Genomic DNA, 11,390 nt, shown 5'->3' with positions numbered 1-11,390 from the left:
ACTTTTTCATCTGATTCCATAAAGGATGTAAATATTGTAGTGCTTAAGTTGCTATCTTGAACATGATAAAAAAAAATGTGTGTCCTTACAACTTATATAATATAGGAAAACTTTGACATTGATGAGATACAATTCAAGCAGTACCCTTAAAAATTTGTAGCGATCTTAAATAGAACTTTGAAAATATAAATTCTGAGTAATTTTATCTTTGTTGTCTCCTGCATTAATCTATAAAAAAATTATAATGTAAGCGCTCTCAAATGTACAATTATTACCAGATTAAAATCAAAGGTTTATATATATGGGCAATGTCTGTGACAAATTTGAAAAGCAAAATCAACAATTCGTTTTAATGAATAATGCCCATTGGAAATATTGAAGTTATAAGTCACTGTTTTTCATTATTGTCCTTTTCGTGCATAGGTGAGTTTCTTAAATGGTGTTGCAAAGACATTGACACCGTGTATCATCGTACAGCGGATATAGGTACTAACCAAGCGGGCGTGAGCGATTTTGATCTTACACGGTAACGAAAATCTTTGTTTTGTTCACATAATATCTATGTGTACTTCAATCTAAACATAACTGCTGTTTTAAGAAATGATTTGATCGTAGGTTGATGATTAGAGATGTCTCATTATTTTCCCAAAACAAGAGGGATTACTTAAACATTGTAAAAGCATGTGCAAATACTTGTCAAAGAAGGTGACCCTCGTCTCATCCGATATAATTCTATATTCATTGCAACTCTTTTTCTGATAAAAGGTCAATGTGTGTGTGTAATAAATATAGCTGTTGCAATAATTGGCATTGGAATCTTTCATACATATGTTATTTTTCGTTATTTTGGAGTTTTATTGAAAGTGTTTTAGACTTTTTTAATTTTGGACCTTCTATTAAACATTGGATCACTACTTTTTATACCAAAACTCAATCTGCAGTAACTCAAAATTGCCATCTCTCAGATTTTTTTGAGATTCAGAGGGGCTGCCGACAAGGGGATCCCCTATCACCCTATATATTTTTACTATGCGCAGAAATACTTGGTATACTTATACGAAATAATGACAAAGTTAAAGGAATCACTATAGATGACTCAGAGTATCTCATCTCACAATATGCAGATGATACCTCTCTTATACTTGATGGATCACCTGAATCTTTGGATGCATCTCTCCGTACTCTAGATAAATATGCAGATTTATCAGGTCTTAATATAAACTTAGACAAGACCAAGGTTGTTTGGATTGGGAAGAAAAAGTTTAGCCAAGAAACTATGTGTGTTAAGTGGGGATTGGAATGGGGTTCCAGCAGATTTACACTTCTTGGGATAAATTTCTCAGTGGATATTAGTGAAATTGAAAATTTAAACTATAACCCCAGGTTGAAAGAAATTGAAAACATTATAAAAACTTGGACTAATCAAATACTCTCACCAATTGGAAAAATAACAGTGATAAAAACACTTATAATATCAAAATTAAACCATCTATTCCTGTCCATACCTAGTCCAAATAGCACAAAGCTTAAACATTTTACTGAAAAAATATTTTCCTTTATTTGGGATAACAAACCAGATAAAGTCAATAGAGACACCTTATCCAAACCGCACTGTTTAGGAGGACTAAAAATGATTAATATTGAAAACTACATAAAAGGTCTTAAACTAACCTGGATAAGAAGAATAAATAGAAATAATTCAAAACTAGTAAAACTATTCCTCTTTTCAGAAAATCTGAATTTTTTGGAAATGCAATTTCTTGGTCCTTATAAAAAGTTGAATAATCCATTTTGGAAAGAAGTATTTGATGCTTGGCAAGATCTTCAAAATGTACAAAATAACTCTCAAATTAAAACATGCCCCTTATGGAAGAATGATGGAATAAAGATTGGTAACCATTCAGTATTATATAAAGATTGGACAAAAAAAGGGGTTTGGCTGATCAATGACTTGTTACAGGAAGATGGAAACTTTATGACTTTTGATCACTTTAATAATGTATACAATATTAAAACTAATCTTCTCACATATCAAGGCCTAATTTTGTCAATAAAAAAGTATTTAAAAGAATATCAAATATGTCCAAATGACTTAAAGAGAGAAAACGGTCCAGTTTTGCCCTCAGTATTAAAGGTTTTTTTTAAATCCCAGAAACACTACAAACTCCTCAGAGTCTGAATTGACCAGTTTTTGTGCTCGACCAGTAAAATCGAGCACACATTTTACTCGACTAGTCTCGACATTGTCTCGACTGTACTTAACTGTACTTAAGTGTACTCGACTAGGTCTCGACTAGGTCTCGACTTTACTTAATTAGTCTGATTCAGTACTTGATGATCTTTGTGTAGTCTGAAATGGTCTTGACCAAGGCTCGACCTGTCTCGACCTGTCTTGACTAGTCTCGACCTGTCTCGACTATTCTCGACTCAGTCTCAACCAGTCTCGACCTGTCTCGACTAGTCTTGACCTTCAAATTTAGTTTTGACTGGTGTAAATCAGCCCATCTAACTAAATTAAATATTGATCTTAAAAAATTCAAGCTTATTAGGTAGTTTGATTTATTACTGTGAAATGAAAGAATTTAATTTTACAATATGTAAAAAAAAAATTATTATATAAAAATTCAGATAGGCATCTTTAATTTTTTTTATAACTTTTTCAAATCAACTTGGATTTTCATCAAACTATGCAGATATCTTACATATATATCAAGCTTACTGAATCCCATTTCATTTAGTTTTTTGTTGTATTGCTGTAAAATTTAAGAATTAAAGTAATCTTGGTATACATGGTATAAAAAGCTAGGATTTGCAATTTGGACAAAATAGAGATAGTACACTTTAATTTTTTTAATAACTTTTTCAAATCAACTTGGATTTGCATCAAACTATGCAGCTATCTTACATATATATCAAGCTTACTGAATCCCATTTCATTTAGTTTTTTGTTGTATTGCTGTAAAATTTAAGAATTAAAGTAATCTTGGTATAAAAAGCTAGGATTTGCAATTTGGACAAAATAGAGATAGTACACTTTAATTTTTTTAATAACTTTTTCAAATCAACTTGGATTTGCATCAAACTATGCAGCTATCTTACATATATAGCAAGCTTACTGAATCCCATTTCATTTAGTTTTTTGTTGCATTGCTGTAAAATTTAAGAATTAAAGTAATCTTGGTAAAAAAAGCTAGGATTTGCAATTCGGACAAAATAGAGATAGTACACTTTAATTTTTTTAATAACTTTTTCAAATCAACTTGGATTTTCATCAAACTTTGCAGCTATCTTAAATGTATACTAAGCTTACTAAATCCCAGGTCACTTTGTTTTTTGTTGTAATGCTGTCAAATTTAAGAATTAAATTAATCTAGGTCAAAAAAGCTAGAATTTGCAGTTCGAACAAAATAGAGATAGTACACTTTAATTTGTTTTATAACTTTTTAAATTCAACTTGGATTTTATTGAAACTATATAGCTACCTTGGTGATGTATTCTTCTTACTGAATCCCAGGTTGTTATAAAGTTTGTTGTATTGCTGTCAAATTTAAGAATTAATTTAATCTAGGTAAAAAAAGCTAGGATTTGCAGTTTTCACAAAATAGAGATGGTACACTTTAATTTTTTTCATAACTTTTTCAAATCAACTTAGATTTTCATCAAACTCTACAAATATCTTAGCAATATATTGATCTTACTGAATCATAGGTTGTTATTTTGTTTGGTGTATTTCTGTCAAATTTAAGAATTTAATTAACCTAGGTCAAAAAGCTACGATATTAGAAATATATCTTTTCTCATAATTTGGGAAAAAGTATACATAAAATATTAATATAATTCCTTTAATGTTTTATTCCTTTTGATATACACTATATAAATATATCAAAAAGGGATGAAACATTAGAAATTATTAAAATAGTTCTTCTGATTTGTGGTGATTTATAAAGCAATACCTTCTGCTTGGGGCAAACTTATTAAAAAGATCACATCTACCAGAGTTTTAAATTCTAAATAACATTTATTCAAAGTTGCAACATCCTGTTAAATCTAAATCGCAGGGCTTTTAATTCACTAGATAAGTAATACACGAGTTTAAGAAAAGTAGGGCTTTCTTTTTACCTGTAAAACTCACGTGTACTGATGTAATTAAATCATGTATAGTGTCATGTCATTAAATTTGAAAAAAATATATTTTAAAACTTCATAACAACCTGGGATTTAGTAAGATCACCAAGGTAGCTATATAGTTTTAATAAAATCCAAGTTGATTTGAAAAAGTTATTAAAAAGCTTAAAGTGTACTATCTCTATTTTGTTCGAACTGCAAATTCTAGCTATTTTGACCTAGATTAATTTAATTCTTAAATTTTACAGCAATACAACAAAAAACTAAATGAAATGGGATTCAGTAAGCTTGATATATATGTAAGATAGCTGCATAGTTTGATGCTAATCCAAGTTGATTTGAAAAAGTTATTAAAAAAATTAAAGTGTGCTATCTCTATTTTGTCCGAATTGCAAATCCTAGCTTTTAATACCAAGATTACTTTAATTCTTAAATTTTACAGCAATACAACAAAAAACTAAATGAAATGGGATTCAGTAAGCTTGATATATATGTAAGATAGCTGCATAGTTTGATGCAAATCCAAGTTGATTTGAAAAAGTTATTAAAAAAATTAAAGTGTACTATCTCTATTTTGTCCGAATTGCAAATCCTAGCTTTTTATACCAAGATTACTTTAATTCTTAAATTTTACAGCAATACAACAAAAAACTAAATGAAATGGGATTCAGTAAGCTTGATATATATGTAAGATAGCTGCATAGTTTGATGCAAATCCAAGTTGATTTGAAAAAGTTATTAAAAAAATTAAAGTGTACTATCTCTATTTTGTCCGAATTGCAAATCCTAGCTTTTTATACCAAGATTACTTTAATTCTTAAATTTTACAGCAATACAACAAAAAACTAAATGAAATGGGATTCAGTAAGCTTGATATATATGTAAGATAGCTGCATAGTTTGATGAAAATCCAAGTTGATTTGAAAAAGTTATTAAAAAAATTAAAGTGTACTATCTCTATTTTGTCCGAATTGCAAATCCTAGCTTTTTATACCAAGATTAATCCAAGTTGATTTGAAAAAGTTATTAAAAAAATTAAAGTGTACTATCTCTATTTTGTCCGAATTGCAAATCCTAGCTTTTTATACCAAGATTACTTTAATTCTTAAATTTTACAGCAATACAACAAAAAACTAAATGAAATAGGATTCAGTAAGCTTGATTTATATGTAAGATAGCTGCATAGTTTGATGCAAATCCAAGTTGATTTGAAAAAGTTATTAAAAAAATTAAAGTGTACTATCTCTATTTTGTCCGAATTGCAAATCCTAGCTTTTTATACCAAGATTACTTTAATTCTTAAATTTTACAGCAATACAACAAAAAACTAAATGAAATGGGATTCAGTAAGCTTGATATATATGTAAGATAGCTGCATAGTTTGATGAAAATCCAAGTTGATTTGAAAAAGTTATAAAAAAAATTAAAGATGCCTATCTGAATTTTTATATAATAATTTTTTTTTTACATATTGTAAAATTAAATTCTTTCATTTCACAGCAATAAATCAAACTACCTAATAAGCTTGAATTTTTTAAGATCAATATTTAATTTAGTTAGATGGGCTGATTTACACCAGTCAAAACTAAATTTGAAGGTCAAGACTAGTCGAGACAGGTCGAGACTGGTTGAGACTGAGTCGAGACTAGTCGAGACTAGTCAAGACAGGTCGAGACAGGTCGAGCCTTGGTCAAGACCATTTCAGACTACACAAAGATCATCAAGTACTGAATCAGACTAATTAAGTAAAGTCGAGACCTAGTCGAGTACACTTAAGTACAGTTAAGTACAGTCGAGACAATGTTGAGACTAGTCGAGTAAAATGTGTGCTCGATTTTACTGGTCGAGCACAAAAACTGGTCAATTCAGACTCTGAGGAGTTTGTAGTGAAAGGTTCAAAAGATATGTATAATATTTTGAATGGTAAAAAGTCAAATCCTAAACAAAAATGTGAACAAAAATGGTCATTAATTCTCAATGCGAACTTCAATTGGAAAAATATCCATGTATTGCCCTTTTATATTACAAAAAATTCAAAATTGCAGTGGTTTCAATACAGAATAATACATCGAATTTTAGGCACCAATGAACTTCTCCTTAAAATAAAAATTAAAGATTCAAATATTTGTAGTTTTGGGTGCGGAGGGGTCGAAACAATAGAACATATATTCTGGACTTGTCCATATATATCAAAATTATGGGAAGACCTTGACTCCTGGATATTTGAGAAGACAGAAATAGAACTAACTTTAAATATTGATTTGGTTTTATTTGGTATTTTAACAAAAACCGATAAAAATGATATAAGAAACATAATACTTCTGTTAACAAAATTCTACATTTATAGAAGCAAATTAGCTATGGAACAAACCAATATAATAGCACTTAAAAATTATTTAAAGGAAAACTTATTAATAGAAAAAAATATATTCTGTAAAAATAAATTACTCAGTAGGGCAGAAAACTGCTGGAACCCCTGGACTCCTTTATTATCATAAAAACAAAAAACAAAAACCAAATAGACTCCACATATAATGTATATATTTCGTATCCAAACAACCTCTGTCTTAAAATCATTATCTGCAATGTATCAAACTAAAACTACTGTGTCTATTAAATAATATATTATATATCTTCTTTTTAGTGTATATAACTATTATGCATACAAAAGTGTGTAACTTATTATGTTTATGTGCAAATAAGAAAAAAAGAAATTTAATACAAAAAACAATATATATATATATTTTTTCTAAACCTGTGCATTTGTTATACAGATAATTATGTTTGGAAATCTTAATAGTAAACTTCTTTCTTTTTGAAATTACTGACATGGTATATTTTTTTTATTTTTTTCCAAATATTGAAAATTGAATGTATAATACTAACAAATACTAACAACTGTGTAAATATGATATTTACTAATGTTAACGAGGCCGGGATAAGGTACCGGTACTTGATGTTTTAAACTAACAAATGTACAGATTTCAATAAAATATGATAAATTTAAAAAAAAAAAAAAAAAAAATTTTTCGTTATTTTATCCCTAAAGAAGAGTTGTGTACGGTGTTTAGCTGACCACATAAATCCTTATGTACGGTGCATAGTTAAGTTGTTGTACACCGTACACAAAAACTTTATTTTCATACTCGTTTATTACCCAAAAAGTTTCAAGGAATAAGTAATCACAGGTTGGTTTGTGATTGGTAACTATTACTTTTGCCCTGTATTAGGTTTCTTTAAGGTAAAACATGTAAATGTCTCAACAACTATGGAAATTGAAAATTGCTGTTGACATTCACAACTATTTGTGCATGTATAAGTTAATTGTTCTTATTAGAATATCAAAGTTGTTTTATGAATAGAAAAAAAATCGATGCGAAAATTATTTGGGAGCAGGAATTTCAAATGTTGAGAAATGTACATTGAATATTGATAGAGCAAAACAAAGATTTTCGTTACTGTGTAAGGTCAAAATCGATCATGCCCGCTTGGTTAGTACCTATATCCGGTGTACTGATGATACACGGTGATTGAAGTTAGTGCACTTGTCTGAAACAGCCCAGTAGATACCAGAGGCCCTCTTGATTATACTTGTATCCAAGATCTACCATCAACTTTAAAGATAAATTACACTAAAACGGCTTTGAAACAAACCATTGAAATAATGTATAATTTTAAGTTTTATTTGTCATTAAACAATCAGTCTTTAATTTTAGTTTCTAAATGGTGAGGCAAAAAGGCCAGTAAAAAAGGAGAAAAAGGAAGTGGCTACTGTAGCATGGATGATCATATTTGGAGATGGTTTACATAACTTTATAGATGGTTTAACAATAGGAGCAGCATTTACAGATAACATATTGGCAGGGATCAGTATATGTGTATCTGTTTTCTGTGAAGAGTTACCTCATGAACTAGGTAAACAAATATTTTAAATGTATGACATTGTTGGTTTGAGATGTAGAATAGCAATTAAAACGCTTTTCCTAACCTTCAGGTTTTTGATAAAAAATGCATGGAATGCAATCAAAACCCTATGATACTGCTTTGATATCTAAATCCTCCAAAGTTGGTCTGGACTTTTGAGATACTCAAAATATAGTACATTGATCTTAACATCTATGAACATTTCCAGAAATTCCTCAACTAAAGAAATGCCCAGATATCCAAGTTATAAAATCATATAATTCTTATCAAGAATATTATATAACTTGTGCAAGCTGCAGGAATTTCTGTGCTAAAAAAATCAATGATGTCATTGTTAAAGTTATCTTTTAAATTGGAGTCATCTTCCTTTGTCCATAATTGTAGTTGAATCATCTAAAATCAATATTTTATACAAGACAATGTTTAAATTTACTTTGATAAATAAAATCAATTTTTACCTGTCAGTGCTTACAAGCACTTTGATTTAATTTGCTTGTTGTTATTGGTGTTGAATTGATACACCATATCCTTTCCATTATATGGTTTCTATTAATTTGGTCCAATAATTCATGAAGAAAAGAGTGACGAAAGATACCAAAGGGACAGTCAAACTCATAAATCTAAAACAAACTGACAACGCCATGGCTAAAAATGAAAAAGACAAACAAACAACAGCACACATCACACAAAATAGAAAACTAAAGAATAAACAACACGAACCCCGCCAAAAAACTAGCGGTGATCTCAGGTGCTCCGGAAGGGTAAGCAGATCCTGCTCCACATGTGACACCCGTCGTGTTACTTATGTGATAACAAATCCGGTAAATAGTCTAATTCGGTAGGTCACATTCATGAAAGGGAAGGGGATGGTGGTTACGACGTAAGGAACATATTTGGATATCATTTGTGAAATGTTTTTCCATAACGGTCAACCAACTCGTGATGGCGTCCGTAAAATTTACGAAGGGATGATTTCAACTTCACCATTTGGAACTCTTGGTTTAATAGCTTCCTTGTGAGCAGCAACCCTCTATCAAGAAAATCAAGATAGGAAATGCAAGCACGGGAATATCGTATCAATTGGGAGATATATACCCCGTATGTAGGTGCTGCTGGAATGTTGCTACTTAGAAATGGAAAGTTCACAATTGGAAAGCTGAAATCATCTCTTTTTTCGTAAAGTTTTATTTTCAACCGACCTTCATTGTCAATTTCTAGATGTAAGTCAAGATATGAGACCGACTTAACTGTATCTGTAGTATCCTTTATCTCTAGCTCGATGGGATAGATTTTTTTTATACACTAGTGAAATGAATTGTGCAAGTCTGCTTAAAAACTTAACAATAATCTGCAATACAGTCTGAAACAATACTTTACATTTTCTCAAAAGGCCAGTCTGCATTGAACCATTTCTTTTCAGACTGGTGAGCTTGGTATATTTGTTACATTATGAAAAAATACCCCCCCCCCCCAAAAAAAAGAAAAACAAAACAAAACAGTCCCCCTTTTCATTTTACACACCCCTAGTTTTTGAGAATTAAAGTATTATCAGTTTTACCCTAAGAAATAATTAGTTTTTCATTAATAAATCTGAGCAGTTAATCGAAAGGAAATTCTTACTGTCTATAAATAGCAATGAAATTTAACTGTTTCCTGTTAAGGGGTTTCCCAAATTTTTCCGCCAAAAAGTACATGGCATTCAACAACTGTAAACAAAGCATTCACTTTGTGATCATGGTTTACAGCTTTAATAAATTCAATTTGGATATAGATATTCAACTTAAGGTACAGTCAATCAATGATTTTACTTTCTTCTGGATTAAAACTAATTTGAAAGATCAGTTTAAAAAATAAAATCATCTTTGACATCATTCATCAAAACAACAGACGATCTGAAATATTCAGTGACCCATATATTGTTTGAACTCTGCTCTGCAAAGGTCAAAGTTATGTCATTTTTCAAATCGATGATTACAACTAATCAACTGCGCTTGATATATAAATAAATCAATAAATTAACAATGTGAAACATACGATTTCAAAACATAAAATTTATACTGCAAAAGGTTTACTTTCCATAATATTTATCATTAAAACAATTTGAATTCCCAATTCTATTATGTAATCGAAGTCTTGATTTTGAAACACCAGTTGAGTTTTGTCACTTCACATTATATTACTTATATAATGAAAATTTCACACATAGCGGGATGCATGACAGCCAAATTTAATGCGTAGAGGAACTGCAATGCATGAATAGCCTAGGGAAAACACTGGACAAAGGAAAAGCGTGAGATTGCTGTGTAGCAAATCAGAATAACGTTTTATAATGAAAAATACATCTAATGTTATTATATTGAAATATAAACACTTTGCTTGGAGAATGTTTCTGTATATAACTTTGGTAAACATGGTATGTTAGTCTTTATTGTGCATTTTTTTGTGATTCTGTCTACCAGTCTTGATATCACATGAATCTAATCTTGAGCTCAAGTTTACAATAATCTATATGTGATTGTTTATATTCGCATGAGGAATTTGAATACATCTAATATTAAATTATAAACATCTTCAATTTATTAATTTCTTTTTAACTTTCAGGTGATTTTGCAATCCTGTTGAATTCAGGTATGACCGTGAAGAAGGCTCTGATGTATAATTTCCTATCAGCATGCATGTGTTATTTTGGTCTCATTGTTGGTATATTACTGGGAGAGAATACAACAGCACACGACTGGGTGTTTGCCATTGCAGCTGGAATGTTCCTGTATATATCATTAGTTGACATGGTATGTTAGTGTTTTAGTGTATGAAAAGGAAACATTTAAGGGGAGATAATTCAGAGTTTTTACATTATTATCTCCCCTATAGTTTGTCAAACACCTATCATGTAAAAATAAAATAAGTAAAAGTGAATTGATTAAAGTAAATATATAATAAAAATATGAAAACTAGGTAAGTTCTGATCCAAGAAATCATCACTACGAAGTGGCAAACGTATTTCAGAATTATGTAAAAGGTAGAGAAATCCCAATCAAGATATAAAAATAAAAAGATATGATATGATTTCTAATGATTTACATGCTGATTACTAGTGGAACTCATATCAGTTACAATTGTAAATATCAGTTGATTAAAATGTTTGTGATTGACACTTTAGCTTTTTATTGCCCCACCACAATATGGTCAGGACCATATAGTTTTATCCTTGTCTGTTTATTCTTATTTTGCAATGAACAGGTATACAAACTTTTTTTCTAAACACCTTCTTTTATTGAGGTGATTTTTAATATGTGAGACTACTATGATGAGTTACAGCTTGATTTTGCTTTTGATTCCAC

The 11,390-nt window shown here is 29.9% G+C and overlaps 1 protein-coding gene across 2 annotated transcripts in view; it reads left to right on the top strand.

Annotated features, from left to right (window-relative positions):
* The window catches only part of LOC143083211 (metal cation symporter ZIP14-like), a 41,278-nt gene that overhangs the window by 21,557 nt on the left and 8,331 nt on the right, over positions 1–11,390 (top strand). For both annotated transcript variants that reach the window (XM_076259461.1, XM_076259460.1), the window contains 2 exons: positions 7,842–8,040; positions 10,651–10,838. In XM_076259461.1, coding sequence (XP_076115576.1) covers positions 7,842–8,040; positions 10,651–10,838 — 387 coding nt within the window. The remainder of the gene's footprint in view (positions 1–7,841; positions 8,041–10,650; positions 10,839–11,390) is intronic.

Source organism: Mytilus galloprovincialis, chromosome 7, assembly GCF_965363235.1.
Source record: "Mytilus galloprovincialis chromosome 7, xbMytGall1.hap1.1, whole genome shotgun sequence".
In the NCBI taxonomy this organism is placed as follows: domain Eukaryota; kingdom Metazoa; phylum Mollusca; class Bivalvia; order Mytilida; family Mytilidae; genus Mytilus; species Mytilus galloprovincialis.
Note: the sequence above shows the minus strand (reverse complement) of the source record. Positions and strands in the feature narration are given on the sequence as shown.